At 39.0% G+C, this 24902-nt stretch overlaps 1 protein-coding gene across 1 annotated transcript in view; it reads left to right on the forward strand.

Moving 5' to 3' along the window:
- GTF2B (general transcription factor IIB) overlaps positions 1-22444 on the forward strand; it is a 32678-nt gene extending 10234 nt beyond the window's left edge. Inside the window, exons 3-7 of the mRNA XM_028102534.2 lie at positions 11768-11901; positions 16575-16721; positions 16855-16984; positions 19371-19652; positions 22018-22444. Coding sequence (XP_027958335.1) covers positions 11768-11901; positions 16575-16721; positions 16855-16984; positions 19371-19652; positions 22018-22151 — 827 coding nt within the window. The 3' untranslated portion in view covers positions 22152-22444. The remainder of the gene's footprint in view (positions 1-11767; positions 11902-16574; positions 16722-16854; positions 16985-19370; positions 19653-22017) is intronic.
- The last annotated feature ends 2458 nt before the right edge of the window (positions 22445-24902 follow it).

The raw sequence follows: 24902 nt of genomic DNA on the forward strand, positions 1-24902 counted from the left end.
AACTTTAGAAACTGGAACTCTTAGAATTGGTTTTCTTGACAACTCTATACTTAATATTTAATTTGTGCTTAAACTTAAGGCAGCCTGTTGTCACTAACTCCTCTTAATTTCAAACTCAACACTAGATACTGCTCAGTTGTTATCTTCAGAGCCATATATTACTCCTCTCAACAGAGCCCATGACTACCACCTTTTTTAGTGAAATAATTTCATAATAAAAAAAAACTTACATGATTATAAACTGCCTTTTCTTCAGTCTCTAACAACACTCTTTTCACTGTCCTTCAAGCCTTCATTCATAGGATCCTTGAGGCCCACCACTCAGTCTCAAAACCAGTGCCTAAAGTGTTTCAGTTTTTCTTAAACAACATCATACTTTCAGGAACCAGTTTCTGTTTCAATTACATGACAAACTACTTGAGAACTTTGTGGTTTATACCAGCCATTTTATGTTGATTATGATTTTATGGATCAAGCTGGACCTGGAGGACCCACTTCCATGATAGCTTTTTCTTTTTCTTTCTTTCTTTTCTTTTTTTTTTTTTTAAGATTGTATTTATTTATTTGACAGAACACGGAGGGAGAGGGAGAAGCAGGCTCTCTCTGCCAAGTAGGGAGCCCAATGCGGGGCTCAATCCCAGGCCCCTAGGATTATGACCTGAGCCAAAGGCAGACACTTAACCGAGCCACCCAGGCACCTCCCCCCCACCCCCCCCCACCCCCCCGATGGCTTTCTCTCCTACAGTTCTGCCTCTTCTCTGCCCTTTGGCCTCTCCATACAGATGTGCCATGCTCTAGAGTTTCTCCGTAGTTGTCTCAGAGTAGTCATATTTCATACATGGTGGTTGATTTCCAAGAGAAATACCCCAAGAGCATGTGTTTCAAGAGCATGGAAGCTGGGGCGCCTGGGTGGCTCAGTCGTTGGGCGTCTGCCTTCGGCTTGGGTCGTGATCCCGGGGTCCTGGGATTGAGCCCCCACATCAGGCTCCCTGCTCGGCAGGGAGCCTGCTTCTCCCTCTCCCACTCCCCCTGCTTGTGTTCCCTCTTTTGCTGTGTCTCTCTCTGTCAAATAAATAAATAAAATCTTAAAAAAAAAAGCGTGGAAGCTGGACTCAGGTAGTTAAGGACAATGCTTGGAATAGGATCACTTCTGCAATCTATTAGTCAGAACAGTCATAGGGCCCACCTAGACTGGAAGGGGTGGAGAAATAGGTACCCCCTCAGTGTGAGATAGATTAGGTCATGTTTCTGAAGAACATGTTGATGAGAGAGATTATTGCTGCCATCTTTGGAAAATACAGTTTGTCAAACAGTCAGTGTCTTTTAATTTTTTCCCCCATATTTAAGTGGTTGTGTGATACTTAGTTTCATCTGTAACTTGGGTTGTTCCCAATATTTTGCGGCTATTTTTAATACTATTTAACATGTAATAACTGTCTGATTGACTAGGAAAAGTCAATTTTATTTTTTATTTGAATTACAGGATTTTTTTAAGCATGGAAAGTGTTATGATTTGTCACTGGCTATTTAATCTTACCACTGATCCTTGGGATATTGGTAGTGATATCTAATCACTAGATTAGGTGATTAGATATCACCTAATCAAAATAAGGTCAATTTTTAAAGCAAAGCGTTGTCATTTCTACCATGAAACTGTTGACTCTGACAGCACTGTTTTGTGGGGTTTTTACCCCCCAAATCCTAATTGTGATTGTGTCACTGTAAAAATTGAGCACTAGGTGGCAGTGTAATCATATTTAGATTATCAGTTTGTTCATAAATTTGACTTTGTACATTGTTTATAGTCAGCAAAGTATTAGGTTAGCAAGCTGCTGTGATGGTTGTTAAAACACAAAATTGGTTATGACTTTTATAAATTAGGATTTCAAATAATGTGTTTAGATCTCGTGGTATCATTTCTAGTTAAAGCTACTTTTTGTGTGCCATTTAAAACTGAAGTCTTTCATTGTTCTTAAAAGGAATATAAGGAAAATACCAGAAAATAGTATAGGTAGATTTGAATGAGAAAAATGAGCCAATTTGACCTCTCCTTCTTAAAGTCTTTCTGGATACTGATTATACCAGTGCATCTGAAGCATGAATGTGCATTAAGAATCAGGTGTATAAAGATTCCAGACCCCATTTCTAGAAATTCTAGCTCAGGTCATACATCGGTAACATTAAGAAACACATATCTGTACTATTAACCTTACAATTTACCACATTTTTTGAGATCTTCTGTATTTTCAGAGTTTTCATCTTTGTTTTCATGTTTTCCATGCCTCCAGACTGCCAATTCCTGTAGGGCAGGTATCTTATGTGTGTCCATAGTTCCTAGTATAACTAGTGGCCTTCGCATCCAGGCTTGGCTCTACTAGTTAATGAGCTATGGAACTATAACCAAGTTACATAATTTCTCCAAGCTTAACTTTCTTCATGTGTAAAATAAGTCGTGACTCCTCCTCCCCCACCTCCAAAACAGGCAGCAGGTACCATACATCTCAGAATTATTAGGAATTGTTAAAAATCAAATGAGATAATGTATAAAATGTATAGTATGAGTTTTCAATGATACATATTTTGGGGTTACAAATACTCCTTTTTTCTTAACCTTGTAGAAAAAAGCAGGTTATTCTAAGTCTGAGCTGCTTTTCATCATAGCAAGTCAGTTGCAAGCTATGTTTGAGTGGGTCTAGCATATGGAATGCTCTCTAACTGTAGCATTTTAAAGATTGCCGGATTACCAATTTTAAATTTGCATTATAGTGTTTCCTAAAGGAAAAAATTCAGGAATATTCACTTTCAAATTCTTGCTTTGGCACCTCTTCTAAGGCCTCAGAGACAGCCTTCTTACCTAGTTTAGAATTTTTAATTTAGATGCTACTTTACCTTAAGCAACAGAGAATTACTAACTTTACTTGGTCAGCACAACCACTCTTTAAGGGAAACTGAGGCTTGGAGTACTTAGGTCATTAGCTCAAGATTTCACATCTAGTAAGTGACAGAGCCACTCAAATCCCGATCTGTAGGACTTAACAAGCCTGTTTCTGTTAAGGCACTGTGCCAGTCAGGGAGAGGGATAGAAGGATCAGATGCTCTAAGCAAGCTCTGGAGCAGCTCTTCGGCTAGTGTGTGGAAGGGAAGAGGGTGCATTAGTACAACACAGCATGGTAAAAGTTCTATTCCAGAGCTTCCAAGTTTGGTGAGAACACAAAGGAAGGAAGCAGTGACTTCCTGGGGAAATTACTGTTGAATTTACATTGAAACATGATCATTAAGTAGGGGTAAGGGTTTATGGAGGGAAGGTCATTCCAAGTGGAGGGAAAAAGAAACGTGCCCCATAGGATAGAGGCCTGCAGGTGTTAGTTTATGAATGACTCAAATTACTGTGACCGAGGTTAGGATGCACGTTCCATTAGAGCTACAGTTCCTTAGCTTAGATGCTGTTGCCGCAAACCTACCTGTATCTGAGGAGAAAAGAGCTATATTCAGGTTCTCTGGGATGGAATTTACAAGGCATTTTCCTTTCCAAATGGCTTTCCAAATGGTAACTATACTCTTGACTTGTAGAGTTTGTTTTTTTCAAGTATCTGTTGATCAGATAGCTTTTGAAAATTGTCTCTGATGTAAGCTTTCTGTTAAGAATGTACTATGGTAACCCGGGGTGCCTGGGTGGCTCAGTTGGTTAAGCGACTGCCTTCAGCTCAGGTCATGATCTCAGGGTCCTGGGATCGAGCCCTGCATTGGGCTCCCTGCTCGGCGGGAGGCCTGCTTCTCCCTCTCCCACTCCCCCTGCTTGTGTTCCCTTTCTTGCTGTCTCTCTCTCTGTCAAATAAATGAAATCTTTAAAAAAAAAAAAAAAAAAAGAATGTACGGGAACCCTAAACTAAAGTCAGGATTCTTTGAAATAGCGTAAGGAGGAATGATAGGAAGGGGTAGATGACTGAGAAAGGTGTGGAAGCTAATGATGCATTTCATTTTCAGCATTCCATTTAACACATGTAGTGTGTTGACCCAAACAGTTTTCCAAAGCATCCTATTTTTTTTTTTAATTAAAAAACTCAATGCTTAGGGCTTGTCCACCTTGAATAATACATTCTCATTATTGAACTTTTAGACTTGGCATTTTTTGGAAAATTTTATAGTTTCAAATTAAATGGTTTTAATCTACCTTTTGAAAACAAGTAATTGGAGAAGGTTGTTCTAAGACTCCTACTTCTGAATTCTCTACCACTGGTTATATATGAAAATGCTCAAATCACTTTCCGGGAAGATAGCAGAAAGAACTGAAATTTAGGGTGATTCCTCTTAATACTTGTTTTAAAAATTCCTTTATTAATTTACAATAAGAAACAAAAACATTCTGAGTCTAATTCAGGCCTAGAAGATCAGACTCTCTAGGGTTGGCCTTCTGGCTGCTTTTGGTATGTTGCAGTTTTCCCCTGCACTGTTTAGATTGTTACCATAAGCCATTCTGGTTTTAATAGCGTATTACAAAATAACTCTCGTTGGATTTATATTTATAGCTTGCATGGTAAGGAGGTTAGATATTTGTTTGTCTTGGTGTACTATTTCCTTTAGACTATAAGGCAAAGTGCCTTGGTTCTACAGGACATTCTTTCTCATCTCCTTTCTCTCCTACCCCATTATTCCTTGTAGTGGTAGAGGCCACTGGTTGTTGCCTGATTTCTCTTACTTCACTCTTGGTTTAGTAGTAGAATCCCCACACTGTAACTGGGTGTGTGGCTGCCCAACTGGATTGTATTTCCCAGCTTCCCTTGTAGCTAGATATGACCATGTGATCTAACCAGTGGGTTGTAAGTAGAATAGGTATGTGCAACTTTAGATCCTGCCACAAGGGATATACCCTCCCTTTTTCTTCTTCCCACTGGCTAGAATACAGACATGGTAAAGGGAACCACCAACAGGCATCTAATGCTGCAAACCCTAGTCATGATAAAGATGGCTTATTAAAAAGATAGGAGGAGCCTGGGTCACACTAGTCTAGGACTATTAACTGTGGACTGTTAATGTGAAAAAGTTCTATCCTGTTTTTGCTACTATTATTTTTGCTATAATTACAAACCTGTATCCTTCCTAATAAATTTCTAGAGTCTTGGGAATTTATTTTATTTGGGTCATCTGTTAACTGCCAGGGACTTCAGGTACCTGGAGAGACTGAGAATTCCTGGTGGCGGTGGATTGGAAGGTTTTCTGACATGACTGCCACCACCAGACATGGGTTTGATAGTTTTTCAGTACAGGATGGATAAGCAGAAAAGTCAGCGTGAGGCTTATGAATAAAAACTACAATGAAGAAGAACAGTGATCCAGTGGACTTAACAAAATTCTACCCCTGATATAGTTTACTAGAAGAAGGTTAGAAAAATAACCGATTTTTTGTAATCAGTGAAATAAAGCTTCAGTAATATTTCTATTAAATGTTTTCAGAAAGAAATAAGGTAGCACAAGGAGACAAACACAGTAAAACTGTTATAGATAATAATTAGCTGACTTAACATTCTAGGAAATTGAATCAGTAAAGTGGAGAAGACAGCTGAATATAGAGTGAATGAGAAAGTGGTAAAGACAAGATACATTATGGTACTACTTGAAGATCCAAGGGAATATGATAAAGTATTAAAGATACAACAGAAGAAAATGTTATATTTGTGGCAGAAGACCCTCAGGGTTGCAAATCAAGAATCCCTCACACCCGTGGGAGTGTATCTTTTAAACATTTAAAAAATGTCCTTAGTAGAGACTTGCAAAGAACCAACCGCTAAAGTTAACTGATTCCTCTGTTTGTTATGTGACAGAAAAAGGAAGTCCTAAAACAATCTTTTTTTATGAATGTATACATAAATCCCACAAAAGTGAGTGCTTAATTCTACTTGCTGATTGTCATGTGCAACAGCATTGATGACTGTTTGCTGATATTTCTGGTTCTCCTTTGAGCCACATGGTATGTTTATGCTTTTCCACCCCCTTTGAAGTTAAGCACCACTCCTTGACTGGCTTTGGCCAAGGGCACGTGAGAGGAAATGTTACTAAACTGTTAAGTCAGTGCGTAACTTACCACCTTCTCTTATCCCCCTAGCATGTCTCAAGTGGTAGGAATTCTATCCTCTTGAATGAGGATGGCATAGAAAGCTGTCCTATCCCTATATAGACATGTGGTATAAGAAAGAAATCTTCGTTTTAAGCCACTGACCTGAAATTATTTACTACTCCAGAATAACTTTATTTATCTTAACACATAAGTGCTAGAAGAATAATAGCCCACAGACAACTGTGGCTGGCTTTCATAATGTAAGAGGATAGTATTGTAAGAAACACTATGGTTTGCCAAGATGACAGACGTTTAATGAACTCAACACACTCCTAATATATAAGATACTCTGCATTAGAATAGAATGATGCTTTAATAGATAACTATTTAGGTTCACCTGTTGCTTTTATGCATAATGTTGAAATATTGGAGACATTTCTGTTTTAAATCAAAGGCATTGTTTTGAGAGTTTTGACAAGTGCTGTGGACATAAAATAGAAATGGAAGTTAAGCATTGGAAGAGGAACAAGTTCTTTGCTACTGATGGGATTCTATATCTAGAATATTCAGATCAAATTTTAAAAATTAATAGTCTATTAAAAGTGGTTGAATATAAGCATATAAAATATTATAGCAATTACTAGTTAGAAAATGGGATTTTTAACAGAAAAAAATTAGATCTCGTCATAAATGTGACATACATATAATCTGAAAGAAGAGCTTGAGAAAAAGTATATTCCCTTGTCCAAGAAGATTGATAATTGTTCTGCCATCCCCAAAATAATGGATAGGCTTGGTGCAGCTTAATTCAAAATCAGCAGTATTTTGGTGGGAGTGAATTTTTATTTGTGATGTATTGAGGTATAATTGCCTGCAGTATAATGCACAGATCCCAGATGTACAGTTTGCATCCTGACACTGCATATACTGGTGTAATCAACACTAATCAAGATGTTTAGACCATTTCCTTCCCTTCTCAGCAGTTCCCTTATGTTTCTTTCTAGTCCGTCACCTCTGTCCCCCAGCCCAACAGCAACCACTGTACTGATTTCTCTTCATAGATTATTTTGCCTGTTTTTGAACTTTCTATAAATAGAATCATATAGTATGGTTTTTTAGTCACTGACATTCTAGGGGTTCAGAATAGTGTTTTTGAATGCATTTACATTACTGCATGTGTCGTTAGTTTGTTTGCTGAGGGATAGCCCATTGTGTACATTTTCTATTAATGGACATTGGGTTGTTCCCAGGTTTTAGTAACATGAGTAATGCTGCTATGAACATTCTTGTATGACACTTTTGTAGATAAATATTTAAGAGTGGAAATGCCAAATCATGAGGTAGGTGCCAAAGTAGTTGGTGTGAATGGTTTTGGCAGTCATTCTCAAGTCGTTCTTGAAAAATAAAGAGATGAAACTTACTCTCTTTAGAATATGGTAAAAATCTTAGTTCATTCTCTTTAGACACCGCTCTAATATATGGATTGAGAACTGTACATGTGTGGAATATAGAATATACATATTGAGTGCATTTACTTTTTTGGCTGAGGAACCTGATCGAAGTGGTAGCAGGCACACACTAGATGGAGGAACAGTACTGTTCTGTATATTATGGTAGTGGTATTATTTTGGCTATTATAAATTTTCCTGTATAGACTTTTTATCTGGTGTTCATTTTACAAAAATCAGTGTTTGGTTAAGAACGAACCGGTAAAAGTTGGCGCGCTCCTCTGTTTCTAGAACATGAAAGGATGTGGGAGGTTTTGTATATGTGTGTGTGTTTGTGTGCATGTGTTTATCGGCAGGCTGCTGCTTTGCCAGAGGTTGATTATACCTAAACATTATGGCTGCTTTGTGCACTTACCCTTGAAAAGATTATGTATTGCAGTTTTCTTCCAGAGCAACTTTTAAAATGCTGCCTCATTTAGGTTTTCTTCAAATGAAAATCCTTTATGCACTGATTTTTCTGAATGGTCTGCCCTGTTTTGTTACTCATGTACTTCATCTGATGGTCCAGTTATAGTTTCATGATTTGCTATTTGAGTTATTTTGGAAATTTTATGTCTTATAAATGCTATGTTTTGAGCAGTAAAATATAAAAAGAGGAATGGCTCTTAGCACAAATCACAGATTGTTGAATGAGTCATGTAGATTGTTCCCACGTATGTGGAAAAATTACATCACTACCAAGTTCTGGCTTTTCTATTTATACCATCCTAGGCCAGCTTCCCCCTAACCCCCTTTTCCCCCTAATCCATCTTTCTTTTTAAAAGCATTACAAAGCAGCCAATAAAAGAAACTCATGTAGGTTATTTTGGGGGCCAAAAGGAAAATGCTATGAAATAAAGTCTTAGGCAAGATGCTTCATCTTTAGATTTCTAGAGAGACTTAAAAGTTGTGAGCATACCTCCCGACCTTTTCATTTACACTGTTCTCTTAGTACATTCTTTAAAATATTACAAATTAATGATGACATTTGATTTTTTTTTGAACTTAGAATTTAGCAAGTAACTCCAAATATGAAGGCCATAGTAGTTTTTTGTTTTGCGCATGTTCTCTGACTAGGAAAGTTAGATTCACATTTTTCCCTTCGAAAACATAGTGCATGGGGCACCTGGGTGGCTCAGTCAGTTAAGCATCTGACTCTTGATTTCAGCTCACATCATGATCTCAGGATTGTGGGATCCACTGCATCTGGCTCCAGCTCAGCAGGGAGTCTGTCTGAGATTCTCTCTCTCCCTCCCAACTCTGCCCCTTTCCTTCTCCCCCTACCTCTCTCCCAACTTATATGTGCCTTCTCTCTCTTTAAAATAAATAAATAAAATCTTTTTTTTAAAAAATGAAAACAGGTTCCTGGGTGGCTCAGTCAGTTAAGCATATGCCTTCAGCTCAGGTCATGATCCCAGAGTCCTGGGCTCCCTGCTCAGTGGGGAGTCTGCTTCTCCCTCTCCCTTTGCAGCACCCCCCTACTTGCTCTCTCTTGCTCTTTTCACTTTCTCAAATAAATAAATCCTAAAAAAAAAAAAAAAGAAAACATAGTACATGGAGACATCAGAGTATCACTTTAATTGGTGGATGCTATTAAAGGGGCCAAACTGTTTAAAAATCTTGTTTATGATACATATGTGAATAGAGCTTTTCATGGAATAGGCACAATATGATTTAATTTTAGGAAAAAACCTACACATGAATTAAAAAGGCAGAAAATAGGGCACCTGCGTGGCTCAGTTGGTTAAGCAACTGCCTTCAGCTCAGGTCATGATCCCAGAGTCCCAGGATCGAGTCCCACATCAGGCTCCCTGCTCAGCGGGGAGTCTGCTCTCCCTCTGACCCTACCCCCTCTTGTGCTCTCTCTCTCCAATAAATAAATAAAATCTTTAAAAAGCGGGGGGCAGGAGGGGGCAGAAAATATATATACCAAAATATTAACAATGGTTTTCTCTGGTGTTGAGAATACAGGTAATTTTTTTTTGCTTATATATTTATATTAATATATATATTGGTAAGCAAGCATTATTATTCTTTTATAAAAAGGAAGAAAAATCAGTCTCTTTAGAGTGGTCTTCTTGAGACAAGAGCCTTGTTTAGTTAATATTGCAGTAAGACTTCAGTCTATAATTATAGGTTTTGTTACTTTCAGATAAGTTTTAAAAATCTTAGAATTGCTTCCCAAGTTTAGTGATGTTTGTTTTTATGAGGAGGAAGCAGAGTAATCCATCATGACGGTCCTATCCATTTAACCTTTCTGTCCTTATTTTGGGCCACCTGCTCAACCTCTCATCTACTGAAGTTGCGTCATAAACTGATCTCCCTGCTTTTGCCTTCCTTGGCCATTCTTACTACATACAGGTATGGCACATGGGGACCCTACCTCTCAGTTCCCTTGTGACAGGAACACTTGATAGTCCAAGTGATGTCTGGTTACTCCCAAGTGATTGGAGTGTTCAAAGAAAAAGTATTCCCAAACCATCAGGGTTGAATGATTCCATTGCACGTTTACCTGCTTGCTTAAATATAACACTAGGATTAGATTATGATTATTATATTTGGAGTATAAGCATTTTAATTAACTACATAGAAAATAGTTCAGAAGACTTAGCAGAGTCTACATAATTTCCTTCCTTCTTTTCTCTTTGCTGCCCCTCTGATCAAATACCTGTAGCAGAGTACTCTGCTACTTTCAAAGTCTGATGTGGAGACAAATGTTTTATAACTGGTGCCTCTCCTTATTCCCCTCACCAAAAGGAGTGAAATGTCAGAATATCTGTCCTCTTATTTTCATTTTCATAGCAGCCAATAGCTAATATCAAGCACTCACTTTGAACTTTTTAATCACTTTACCTGCAATGTACCTGTATTCATTTATTTAATCTTTATAGTCTTTAAATTGTACGGTTGTTGGGGAAATTGAAAGTTGAGAAATGACATAATTCGTCCAAGGCTAAGTGGCCAGTGGTAGAGCCCACGCTCATAACCATTATGTTCATGACTGTCAGTACCAGAATGTCTTTTAATTGCTGAGGTAACTAATTTCTTGCATTTCTTTCTCCTTTCTGTTCAGGCAACAATGCAAATGGGCTGGTTCCTGCTTTCAGTTTTATCACACTTTGGTGGAAAAGCTCAGGCTTTAGAGATGCAGTAGGGAACAGCAGGTTTTGGGATCTGAGGCACATTTCAGTTCTAGTTGGGTGATCTTAGCCAATTAATTTTATTTCCAAAGTGGCAGGAAAGTGGTACCTATCTTTACGAGGCTGTGAGGATTAAAAGAGAATGTTCACACAATGACAGCGTATGCAGGTGTTCAGGGGTGACCCTTGTCACTGTGGAGACGTTACTAGCCACTGAGCACCCCCCTCCAGAGCAGTAATCAACCAGATCTGTTCATAGGTGCTTTTTTTGGCAGGACCTATTTTGCCACTGGCTCTTTGCTTAAAAAGAAAAGTTTCCCTGCCTGGCTTTGTTCTCACTGGCTCTAGGCTTAACATTTTGCTCTCTGTATAAATTCTTTGGCCAAAAAATATTTTTTTGTCCAATAGCTAACTAAAACATAAGTTTAGGCCTAGTTCTCTGCAAAGCATTTCCCATGAAAATAACTTCTTATGTGAAACTGTGTGCATTAATACCATTGTGAGCAGTGTTTTCTGTTTTTTTTTCTGTGCCTCTTGCAAATTTTTGTTCTGAATCATATTATTTTATCTTTGCATCACATATGAATAGCTTTATTTTGCCATTTGTCTTTATTTTGACTAATTCTTTTTCTTCCAAGAGTTAGAATATGACTAATCATAGCATAATGTTCAAAGAGGGTTATTATTGGGGGCGCCTGGGCAGCTCAGTCGGTTAAGCGTCTGCCTTCGGCTCAGGTCATGATCCCAGGGTCCTGGGATCGAGCCCCGCATCGGGCTCCCTGCTCAGCGGGAGGGAGTCTGCTTCTCCCTCTACCCTCCCCACCCCCGTTCTTGACCTGTCTCTCACTCTGTCTCTCAAATAAATAAATAAAATCTTTAAAAATAAATAAAGAGGGTTATTATTGGACTGGCACAGTCGTTAAAGGAATGCTTCAGGCCAGATGTCTGAGACGTGATACTTGCGCTGGAGCCTAGATATCCATGTTGAGATTTCCTAGGAATAAGGGCTGAGTTGGGTATTACACAGTGTTCAGTAAATCCTGTCTTGACAAGACCATTTAGATTTCTGTTTGTGTTTATATTCTTAGGTGACCGGGTTATCGATGTGGGGTCTGAATGGAGAACTTTCAGCAATGATAAAGCAACAAAAGATCCATCCCGAGTTGGAGACTCCCAGAATCCTCTTCTGAGTGATGGAGATTTGTCTACCATGATTGGCAAGGTAATAGATCCCCTCTGCAGGAAACATAAAGTGTGGACTGACCAAAGACCTGGGAGTTTGGGAACTTTGAAAAAGTATCCATCACTGCCCCCATGAGGAATTCTGACCTGAGAATAAGATTTAACCAGATTGTGAATGATTGTTCCCTTACACATTTCTTCCACCTTAAAGGGGAGAGCAACAGGTCATGATTACAGAGTCTTTATATCTCAGGCCCTTGTTTCCGTGAAGCCCATTTTGCACAAAAATTCTTTGAGTTCATATTGATATGTTCCTTGAATATTAAGAAAGTCTTTTCTTCCCCTCCCCCCCCCACATTACCTAAGATAAACTGTAGCTCGGTATAGCCTGTTTTCTAATATTGGTCGATTTCTGACTTAACCTAAGTGACGTATGTAAGCTTCACATTCATCATCAGTGAGACTAAGAGTACTTCATAGAAATTTTGAGGGTTACATGGGAATGTAGGTAAAGTATTTATAACACACATGTGGTGTGTGTTCAGTAAATGGTAGCTGCTGCTGTTAGGTAAAGCAGCAGTATAATTTGTCTGGCAACCTGGCTCTTTTTTGCTCTTTTATCTGAATTGGAAGGAGTGGTGGCAATATTCCAAAGAACTAAGCAAGGGATGCAATTTCAGGACTTACTGTATACTGCTGCAGTCTATTTTCAAGAAAATATTATGAAAAAGCAGGTCATTAATTGTTTTTTCATGCTCTATAAAGTATGTATAAAATTTGAAAAACATAGTGTAGGCTAGGTTAAAGTTGTAGTATTATATTCAGAAATATCTTTGGGTGATTTCTACATTTACTTTAGCTTTACAGGCTTGGGGAAAAAGTATACTGAGGACATTTTAAAATCTCAGATTGCCACAAATTGACACTGTGACTTTTTTTAATGTTTAATTTTTTCAAAAGGAAATACATGACTCAAACACAAATGTAAAAAGAACACAATTTTCTTTATCCTTGACCCCCAAACTCAGTTCCCACTGCAACCCCCTTTCCTTGTCAGAAACCAGTAACCACTATCGCTAGTTTCCTCCTGTATCCTTTGACAGTTGTTTATCCTACATGGCAAAAGAGTTTTTTAAGATGCTATATTTGTCATATGCTAGATTTTTGTATGTATTTGGGACTGTTTCCGGACTTTCTATCCTTTCTGTGTCCTGGCTCCGGCAGTCAGATGTCCTACCATACTGTTAGTATCTAGTAGCTTTAGTTCCTCCCTGCTCTGCTTTCTCAGCATTTTCTTCACTTGTCTTTTCCATTTAAAGATTAGGATGGATCACTTTGTTTAAAAAAAAAAAAAAAAGTCATTTTCAGCGAGGTTTTGGTTAGATAGATTTGCAAATTGACTTAGGGAAGATTGACTTCTTCCTGATAAATCTGTCCAAAAACATAGTATGCCTTTCCATTTCCTTAAGTCATATGTGTCCTTCTAGAGAGGTTTTCTTCATAAAGGTCTTGCATGTTTAAGTTGATTCCTAGATACTTACCTTCTTTGTTGTTTTGCAATTGGAATATTTTTCTTTCATTGCCTTATAACTGGCTATACATATGAAGGCTATTGATTTGTTTAATTTTGACCTTGCCTCTAATGAATTCTATGATTTATAGCAGTTTTACAGTGATTTTGAGTATTCTAGATGTTCAAAAATACTATCTGCAAATAATCACTTCCTTCCCAAATTAGTACTTCTCATTTTTCTCTTGCCTTATTTTATTTTTAATTTTTAATGTTTTTTATTTTAAGTAAACTCCACGCCACACGTGGGGCTTGAACTCACAGCCCCAAGGTCAAGAGCTACATGCTCTACTGACTGCACCAGCTGGGCGCCCCCCCTCTCTTGCTCTTCTGCCTAATTTTAAAATAATTACACCAGTATAGTTGATATAATTGTTATCTAGGTACATTATGTAATTATAATTACATTATATTGGTCAGTTTTTCTAGTACAGGCGTACCTCAGAGATAGTGCGGGTTTGGTTCCAATCCATCACAGTAAAGCAAATATCACAATAGAGGGAGTCAAATGCCTTTTTTTAGTTTCCCAGTACATATAAAAGTCTTATTTACACTATTAAGTGTGCAGTAGCATTATGTTTAAAAAAATACATATACCTCAATTTAAAAATACTTTATTGCTAAAAAATGCTAACCATCATCTGAGCTTCCAGCGAATTATGATTTTTTTGCTGGTGGAGGGTCTTGCTTCGATGTGATGGTTGCTGAATGGTAGGTGGCTCTGGCAGTTTCTTAAAATAATGAAGTTTGCCCCATCGATTGCCTCCTCTTTTCACATGCGATTTCTGTGTAGCATGTGTTCCATAGTGTTTTACCCACAGCAGAACTTCTCTCAGTATTGGAGTCGGTCCTCTCAAACCCTGCCACTGCTTTGTCAACTAAGTTTAGTTAATATTCCAAATCCTTTGTTGTCATTTCAACCATCTTCACAGCATCTTCACCAGCAGTAGATTTGAGTTCAGGACACCACTGTCTTTGCGCATCCATGAGAAGCAGCTCCTCAGCCGTGAAAGTTCAATCATGAGATCGCAGCCGTCCGGTCACATGTTCAGGCTCTCTCCTGCTGCTTCTAGTCCTCTTGCTGTTTCCACCGCCTCTGCAGTTCCTGCCTCCACTGGAGTCCTGCTCCAGGTCACCCAGGAGGGCTGGAATCAACTTCTTCCAGACTCCTCCTGTTCATGTTGATATTGTGACCTCTTCCCATGAATCATGGATGTTCTTAATGGCATCTAGAATGGTGAATCCTTTCCAGTTCTTCAGTGTAGTCTGTCCAGGGCCATCAGAGGAAACACTATCTGTGGCACCTGTAGCCTTATGAAATGTGTTTACTAAATAAGACTTGAGAGTTGAAATGACTCTTTGATCCATGGGCTGCAGGATGGATTTGGATGTTGTGTTAGCAGGCATGAGAACAACAGTAATCCCATTGTTCAGCTCCATCTCAGAGCTCCTGATGACCAGATGCATTGTCAATGAACAGTCATATTTTGAAAGCAATCTTTTTTTCTGAGCAGTTAGTTCTCAACAGGGGACTTAAAATACTTAGTAAACCATGTTATAAGCAGATGTGCTGTCATCCAGGCTTTGTTGTTTCATTTCTAGAGCACAGGCAAAATAGATAGCGTAATTCTTATGGGCCCTAGGATTTTCAGAATGGTACCTGAACATTGGCTTCAACTTCAAGTCAGCAGCTGCATTAGCCCTTAACAACAGAGACAGGCTGTTGAAGCTTTGAAGCCAGGCATTACCTCTCTCTCCTCTCTAGCTCAGGAAGTCCTAGATGGCATGTTCTTCCAAAAGAAGGCTGTTGCATCTACATTGAAAATCTGTTACTGAGTGTACCACCTTCGTGAATTCTCGTAGCTAGATCTTCTGGAGAACTTGCTGTAGCTTCTGTGTCAGCACTGGCTGCTTCACCTTGTGCTTTATGTTATAGAGAGAGCTTCTTTCCTTCAACCTCAGGAACCAACCTTTGCTAGCTTCCAACTCCTCTCCTGGGGCTTCCTCATGTCTCTGAGCCTTCACAGAATTGAAGAGAGTTAGGGCCTTGCTCTGGCTTAAGGGAATGTGGTGGCTGGTTTGGTCTTCCATCCAGGCCACTAACACTTTCTCCGTATCAGCAAGAAGGCTGTTTCACTTTCTTATCATTTGCGTGTTCACTGGAGTAGCACTTTAATTTCCTTCAAGAACTTCTCCTTGGCATTCACAACATGGCTGTGTGTGGCACAAGAGGCCTAGCTTTCATCCTGTCTCAGCTTCTGACATGCCTTTACTAAGCTTAATCATTTCTAGCTTTTGATTTAAAATGAGAAGTATGTGACTATTCCTTTGACTCCAACAGAGAGAAGCCCTTATACGGTTATTAATTGGCCTAATTTCAATATTGTTGAGTCTCAGGAAACAGGCCCAAGGAGAGGGAGAGAGATGGGGGAACAGCGGCTCAGGGGAGCAGTCAGAGAGCACAATTTATTAAGCTTGCCGTCTTCTAAGTATGCACTTCATGGAGCCCCAAAACAATTATAACAGTAACATCAAAGATCCCTGCTCACAGATCACCATCAGAAAGAAGTTTGAAACGTTGCAAGAATTACTAACACGTGACAGAAACCTGAAGTGAGCAAATGCTGTTGGAAAAATGGCACCAGTAGACTTGCTCAACGTAGGGTTGCCATAAACCTTCAATTTGTTAACAACAGTACAAAAATACAGTCTCTGCAAAGTGCAGTAAAGTGAAGCGCAATAACACAGGGTATGCCTTTCTTCTTCATGAATCATTGTGCTGGCTTTGGGCCTGGGAGAATGATTTTCTAACTTGAAGTACCCATTTGTAGTGTTTTGTGAGTTTATATCAAAAAATGGCTTTTGAGTTTTGTTTGCTTGCCTTTATAGCACCTTTGGAGATGATCCTTTGATTTTTCTCCTTAGGTCTATTAATGTGATGGTTTATATTATTGGGTTCTCTCACAGATATTCATTTAAACCATCTCAGTCTGGTACTTGTTCTACTGAGGAATAAGGAGGGGGCACAGGGTAGATTTCTTGGGCTTATGGAGTCGGATCATGTAAGTTGTTTTTTTAGAAATGTCTGTTCATTCAGATTTAAAAAAAAATTTTGCATAAAGTTGTAAAACTTTGTTTTATAGGGTACAGGAGCTGCAAGTTTTGACGAATTTGGCAATTCTAAGTACCAAAATCGGAGAACAATGAGTAGTTCTGATCGAGCAATGATGAATGCTTTCAAAGAAATCACTACTATGGCAGACAGAATCAACCTCCCTCGAAATATAGTTGTAAGTTCTTGTCTGTCTCCTTTAAGCGAATTCTGGCATTGACTTAGCATAATTTAATGAACACATGAAATTTTGATATTGCAACTAATTAAATGGCCTAGAGTTAATTAAACTTAGTTTCTTTGCTTTGAAGGATCGAACAAATAATTTATTCAAGCAAGTGTATGAACAGAAGAGCCTGAAGGGCAGAGCTAATGATGCCATAGCTTCCGCTTGTCTCTATATCGCCTGTAGACAAGAAGGGGTTCCTAGGACATTCAAAGGTAAGTGTTTAGTTGCAGACCAAAGTCAAGCAGCTTTGACACTACGTAGCTGTCATGCTTTCCTGGTTACATATTGTAATCCATCTTAGTATCATTTCCAAATGCCTCTTTTTTTTGTTCCTTGACAGAAATTCATTCTGTAATCTTAACCATGTTCTTTTCAGGCTATTTTCCCATGTGATGTCACTTTAGCCCATGTAAGCTCCGTGTTCTTTGCTCATGAGATCTTTTGAACTGACTCTATTTTGGGGGCTTTGAGGCCTGGCATCATAAGCCAGAGGATGCCTTCCTTACTAGTTAAGTGTGTACACTTCATGCATGGAAAACCATTTCCACTCCTAGCACAGGTCTCTGCAGGTGAAGGAGTCAAGCCTTAGAAAAAATCAGCGACATTTGTCTCTTGTTATACAGTTTGCACTTTCACACTTGAGTTGGAGACTTTGAGAGAACTAGTATTTTCTGTCCAGTTTGCAGTCATGATAAATAGGTGAGCTGTTCACACTGCCGCTGTGGTCTTTACTCTTCCACTGCCAGGTTCACTCCAGCTTAAGACTTCCGTTACCTTTCGTGCGTCAGTGAATATTTTACAACGAGGCCGTGGCTTTTATCCTCATCATCTTTTTGGTTACTGCAGCTAAAACTAAGACTTTTCTTAAATTTGTTCTGAAAGTGTTTGGTAGTTTAATTTTTAGAATAACAGGGTCAAATATTTGATCTCATTTTGTTATAGCCTGTAAGCACAGGGATTACACGTGCATATGCTTGAGAAGTATTCTTCAGCTTTGCGTAACTTACTAGTCTGAATTGAAACTTAAGAGAAATTAATATTAAAATAATAAGAACCTACATTTAACTTGTTTAAAAGACTTCTTTAAAGTGTGATAAACACTTAAATTAACAGAGGGATTAACAGAGCGCCTGGATGGCTCAGTCAATTAAGCATCGACTCTTGGTTTTGGCTCAGGTCATGATCTCAGGGTCATGAAATCGATCAAGCCCCGCACCGGGCTCTGTGCTCAAGGTAGAGTCTGCTTGAGAGTCTCTCTCCCTCCCCATCTCCCCTGCACCTCCCCCTGCTCACGCACACTCTCTCTCTAAAAATAAATATCTTTTTAAAATAACTGAGAAATTTTAAATTAGCTCTATGGGAAGTATCACTGAGAGGATTAAAGATTCATTTATAAGGCATGATTTGTTCTTTATTGAGGTAATTAGTATGTCATATAACATATATATCCATATACGCCATAGGTGAGTTCGGGGTACACAGTATTAATACATTTGACCCTTGAACAACATGAATTTGAACTGCATGCATCTACTTACATGCAGATTTTTTTGACATAGTGTAGTACTGTAAGTGTAGTTTCTCTTATGATTTTAATATTGTCTCTAGCTTTCTTGTAAAAATACAGTATATGATACATATACAAAATAGATGTTGACTGTTACCACTAAGGCTTTCAGTCAACAGTACGCTATTGGTAGTTAAAAAAGTTTTGGGGGAGTAAAAAGTTATACATGGATTTTTGTGCTGGGAGTGGGCATCCCCTGACCCCTGAGTTCAGGGGTCAACTGTAATTTGACATCTGTTTTATACTACAAAGTAATAACTAAAAGTCTGGTTACCATCCATCACCATACAGTTGACTCCTTCACTCATTTTGCCTACGCCCTAACTCCTTTCCCCTCTCATAACCACCAGTGTGTTCTCTGTGTCCATGAGTTTGTTTTTATTTGTTCATTCGTTTGTTTTGGTTTTTAGATTCCACATACAAGTAAAATCATGTGGTATTTGTCTTTCTCTGTCTTATTTCACTTAGCATAATACTCTCAAGGTCCGTGCATGTTGTTGCAAATGATGAAATTTCATTCTTTTTTATGGCTTAATAGTATCCACTGTATTGATATACCACCTCTTCATCCATCCATCCATCGATGACGTTTAGATTGTTTCCATATCTTGGCTGTTGTAAATAATGCTGCACTGAACATAGGGATGCATAAATCTTTCTGAATCCGTGTCTTTATATTCTTTGTATAAATACCCAGAAGTGGAATAGCTGGATCATACAGTATTTGTATTCTTAGTTTTTTGAGGAACCTCCATCTTTTTTTCCATAGTGGCTGCGCCAGTTTACATTCCCACCAGCAGTGCATGAGGGTTTTCGTTTCTCACGTCCTTTTCCCTCTCTAACATGTGCCTGTTGGCCATCTGTATGTTGTCTTTGGAAAAATGTCTATTCAGATCCTCTACCCATTTTTTAATCAGGCTGTTTAAGGCATGATTGCGTTTTTGCAATTAGAATGTATTTTATAATCAGAAATGATATATTCTTAAATGAACCGTATGACTTATGTGGATTTATCTTTTTTCTTCTTTCAGAAATATGTGCCGTGTCACGAATTTCTAAGAAAGAAATTGGTAGATGTTTCAAACTTATTTTGAAGGCTTTAGAAACCAGTGTGGATTTGATTACAACTGGGGACTTCATGTCCAGGTTTTGTTCCAACCTCTGTCTCCCTAAACAAGTACAGATGGCAGCTACACATATAGCCCGTAAAGCTGTGGAACTGGACTTGGTTCCTGGACGGAGCCCTATCTCTGTGGCGGCGGCAGCCATTTACATGGCTTCACAGGCATCAGCTGAGAAGAGGACCCAAAAAGGTAGGATTCTTTCTCAGGAGGAGTAGTGATGAAATCGTGAAGGCTGTGGTATGTAATTGTATTTCCATTTTAAGTATAAAGCAGGTAAATATCTGAACCCACATTTAAGAGATAGTTTCTTCATCAGGGCACCTGGGTGACTAAGATCATGATCTTGGGGTCGTGAGATCGAGCCCCGTGTCAGCCTCCACGGTTGGTGGGCAGTCTGCTTGAGATTTTCTCTTTCCCTCTGCTCGAGTTCTCTCTCAAATAAATAAGTCTTAAAAAAAAAAAAAAAGTTTCTTGGAATCAAAACAAAATCAAAACTTCGAAGCAAAATACTGTATTTTAAGTGATTCATAAATAAAAATGGAGGCATAACTGTGTATGGACACACTTTTCCCATTCAAATTAAGTATTTTAGTTTGTACATTTTTCATTTCTAGAAGTTATTTTTGTCACTCTGAAACGTTATTTTGAATAGTCCTTCTTTCCCCCTCAAAACTTAGCTTTTTAAATCTTGAGAGGTGGGGGCCACACTTGTTTCCCTGCTTCCTGGCATGGCTTCCTACAGCTGGGCTCATCAGAAATTCCTGCTGACCGTCAGGTTATAACATTCTGTGGAGCCCGTTTTCTTTCGCCTTTCAAACGTTACTCAGTTTCTTAATGAAGACACTGACAGAAGTTTCATCCTTCTACAGCCATTTTTGAGTTTACTGCCGTAGGGGAACTTTTGAACAGAAGGAAGCGCTAAGTGAATTTCTTTACAAGCATTTGTTCATTAATTACTTCTGTGATCCTCAAAAAGATCTATAAATAAAAAGAAGCAGTCAATTCTAAATTTAAAAGTGAGGCAATGAGAGGACTAGCTGCACTGACTGTTAATACCCTAGTAAGAACAGCCTTTTCACCTCTGCTTAGGCCGCACATTTCTCTATTAATAAAAGTAATAAATTGTATAGAAGAAGCCAACCATTAGTTATTTAAATGTGCCATTATCCATTCCTTTTGGCCTCCACTCATATTTTTTAAGGAAATTTTGAGTCTTCTGGTAAAATTGAGAAGTTGACACTAAGCAGTATCCTTACCTTTATTCCCAGTTGTAAAGTTTATTCTAATCAACACAGAAGTGTTTATCTTGGCACTTTCTGCTGTTTGTGTTTTACATGAAGTTTTTGGGGTTTTTGGAGATGTAAGGCCCTTTTCTTCCCTTGCCGGCAGCCAGTTGAGAGTCACCGGTCTCCATGTCTAGAAGACAGATAGCGAATGTGATGCAACACGACAGCATTAGGACGTCCTACACACAGACGACATTTAAGACTAGCTCATTGCACATGGATGGCAGGCATCCACACTGAAAATCCATAAAACCTTAGGATTTGAACTGTGAAAAGGTGGTAAAATGAGTTTGCATTAAAGCCTGTGTTTTAAAAATCCATTTTGATTAAGTATTTATGACCAAATAATTGTCAAGTAGCATCCTTTGGACTTTTAATAAAAAGGAAAAAGGTGACAGTGACTCTGAAGGGTAAAAGTGGATCTACTCCTAGGGTTCCGTAATAGACTAGAAATACGTGAACTTTCAATGCTCAGTGTTATGTGTCTGTAATAGTCAAAACATTCACATGATGTTAGAATGTACATCTGTCTTAAGCAGATGTATAATGTTTGATGTACTAAGTAGAAAAAAGAGGCTGTTAGGTCAGTCTTTAACGTATGATTCCAAAAGAACCTTTTAACAAAAGAACAGAATTAACTAGAGGTGTTGCAGGGGAACTTTTAAACACGGAAATAATAAAGTGAGTTTTTTTTTTAAAGATTTTATTTATTCATTAGAGATACAGAGAGAGAAAGCATGAGCAGGGAGAGAGGCAGAGGGAGAAGCAGGCTCCTCACTGAGCCAGGAGCCTGATGTGGGGCTTGATCCCATGACCCTGGGATCATGACCTGAGCTGAAGGCAGACGCTTAACCATCTGAGCCACCCAGGCGCCCCGTGAGTTTCTTTATAAGAAAGTATTCATACATTACTTCCATGATCCTCAGAAAGATTTACTGTGAAGGAGAAGCAGTCAGTTCTAAACACGACGGCCGGTACAATAGGTCTCACTCCTAGTGCTGTGCCCTGAGCACTGTTCCCATGTCCTGCAGTCTTCACACGGCCGAGACAGCCCTTTGAGGTGATAGGGATACTGCCATTATTACTGTTACCAACTGTAGCCCTCCTTTCTACCTCTTAGTATGGATTTCCATTGTTAGGGTTTGAAAGGCAGCATCTCTGGGGTTTTCACTGTGGATTTTATACTACCATATCTCACACATTGGAACACAGGTTGTAGAGGGAGATGGGATGGAAGTTGTAATTAATTTTTGATTTTTGTCTTTTAGAAATTGGAGATATTGCTGGTGTTGCTGATGTTACAATCAGACAGTCCTACAGGCTAATCTATCCTCGAGCCCCAGATCTGTTTCCTACAGACTTCAAATTTGACACCCCTGTGGACAAACTACCACAGCTGTAAATTGAGGCAGCTAATGTCAAACTCTTCTGAACACTGAACTTGGCCTGTTGTACATAGCCTGTACCAAGTGCTGGATTGAGCCTCTCTTTAATAAGGAAAAACAAAAGACATGGTACGCATTCCAGGGCTAAATATTAATTGCTTGGCATTCTGTATGTATATACTAGTGAAACATATTTAATGATTTAAATTTCTTACCGAATTTGCTTTCTTTTGTAGCAATCTAGGAAGCTGTATTTTGGAAGATATTTGAAATTATGTAATTCTTGAATAAAATGTTTTTCAAAACTAAAGTTTTTGTTATAATTACATGTTATATGTAATTTATATTACAAATAATGCATATCATTGCAGCTAATAAAGCTGATAGAGGTCCTTGTTTTCTGTTTCTTTCCATGTATATAGTTTTGTTTTGTTTATATAACAAAGTTAGGCTTTGGGAGCCACTGTTGACACCAAGAACATCAAAGAGGCACACCCTGCAATTTATTAAAAAATATATATTTATATTGAAAAGCCAGAAGTGATGAACTGGACCTTGAAAGGCATTGACTGAAGAGATATAACAATGAGCTTATGGAGCAGAGAAGATGATGCTGGTAAATAATTAGCAGATTGCAATTTTTGGATGTTAACAATTTTCTAGAACCTGCATTATCTGCAATTATTTTTATTTACTAAGATACTCATAGGGTAAAGAATATTTAAAATAGATTAGGCCTAGGAATGTCCAGGAATTTTTTTAATAAGTACAACTCCCCCATAGGTGATTGGGAGGTGTAGGTGTTTTGCCTATCACTCTTAGATAAGGAACATCAATTTAGGGTCTTAACTGGTAGGCACTGAAGGTAAAAACCAACAGAATTTTGCCATTTTACCAATGAGGTAGTTGTGAGGGGCCTTGAATCCGTGCTAAACATCACCTTACAGGGTAAAGTGCACTGCCTTAAAGCAGGTGTCCCAGTTCTTTCTTACACATCTGTCAAGAGGTTAGCACTAGATTAGAAGTACATCTCCTGTTGCAGTCTAGTAGACAGATTCACACTCTGGTCCAAAAAGGGACTTTAGAAGATCAGACTTTCATTTCTATTGACCACGGAAGGGGGGATGGCTGCTGGACCGTGAAGAGAGATGGTATTTCTCCTTTGCACAAAATGTAGGACACAACGGTACTACTCAAACCTGGGGGAGAACACCAGAGAAATAAAAGAACAGTAGTGATGACTCCAGGCAGAATCCATCCCACCCAGAACGAAACCCAGGAAGAAGGAGGACTCTTGGGCGCCTGGGTGGCTCAGTTGGTTAAGCGACTGCCTTCGGCTCAGGTCATGATCCTGGAGTCCCGGGATCGAGTCCCACATCGGGCTCCCTGCTCGGCGGGGAGTCTGCTTCTCCCTTGGACCCTCCCCCCTCTCATGCTCTCTATCTCATTCTCTCAAATAAATAAAATCTTAAAAAAAATTTTAAAAAAAGAGGAATCTTAGGCTGGTCAGTGCCTCCCTCACGGGCACCCCCATCTTTGGGGTGCACCACACCTCTCCATCTTTCCAAGCATGGACTGAGGGCAGCGGTCCTCTCCTCTGACACTCCCCAGTTTCTAGTGATTGACCACAGAACTTCCCACCCACTAAAGACTTTTCTCTGCAAGCTGCAACCAGTTAGCTAGATCTTAAAGTAGTTATTTTTGCTATTCTCAAAAGTCAATACATGCTGCGGACTTCAAGCTCTACTACAAAGCTGTCATCAAGAGAGTATGTTATAGTCCTAGCACAAAAACAGACACATAGATCAATGGAACAGAATAGACAGCCCAGAAATGGACCCGCAACTCTATGGTCAACTAATCTTCGACAAAGCAGGAAAGAATGTCCAATGGAAAAAAGTCTTCAACAAATGGTGTTGCGAAAATTGGACAGCCACATGCAGAAGAATGAAACTGGACCATTTCCTTACACCACACACAAAAATAGACTCAAAATGGTTGAAAGACCTAAATGTGTGACAGGAATCCATCAAAATCCTTGAGAACACAGGCAGCAAACTCTTTGACCTCAGCCGCAACAACTTCTTCCTGGAAACATCGCCAAAGGCGAGCGAAGCAAGGGTAAAAATGAACTCTTGAGACTTTATCAAGATAAAAAGCTTTTGCACAAAGAAACAATCAACAAAACCAAAAGACAACCAAGAGAATGGGAGAAGATATTTGCAAATGTATCAGATAAAGGGCTAGTATCCAAAATCTATAAAGAATTTACCAAACTCAACACCCAAAGAATAATCCAAGAAATGGGCAGAAGACATGAACATTTTTCCAAAGATGACCTCCAAATGGCCAACAGACACATGACATCAAGTGCTCAACATCGCTCGGCATCAGGGAAATCCAAATCAAAACCTCAATGAGGTACCACCTCACACCAGTCAGGCTAAAATTAACAAGTTAGGAAACAGGTTGGCAGGGATTCGGAGAAAGGGGAACCCTCCTACACTGTTGGTGGGAATGCAAGCTGGTGCAACCACTCTGGAAAACAGTATGGAGGGTCCTCACAAAGTTGAAAATAGAGCTACCCGACAACCCAGCAATTGCACTACTGGGTATTTACCCCAAAGTTACAAATGTAGTGATCCGAAGGGGTACATGCACCCCAATGTTTATAACAGCAATGTCCACAATAGCCAAACTGTGGAAAGAGCCAAGATGTCCATCAACAGATGAATGGATAAAGAAGATGTGGTGTATATATATATACA

This window comes from Eumetopias jubatus, unplaced genomic scaffold, assembly GCF_037043125.1.
Source record: "Eumetopias jubatus isolate StellerSeaLion01/CBP00866 unplaced genomic scaffold, mEumJub1_p1.0 scaffold_4, whole genome shotgun sequence".
NCBI lineage: Eukaryota > Metazoa > Chordata > Mammalia > Carnivora > Otariidae > Eumetopias > Eumetopias jubatus.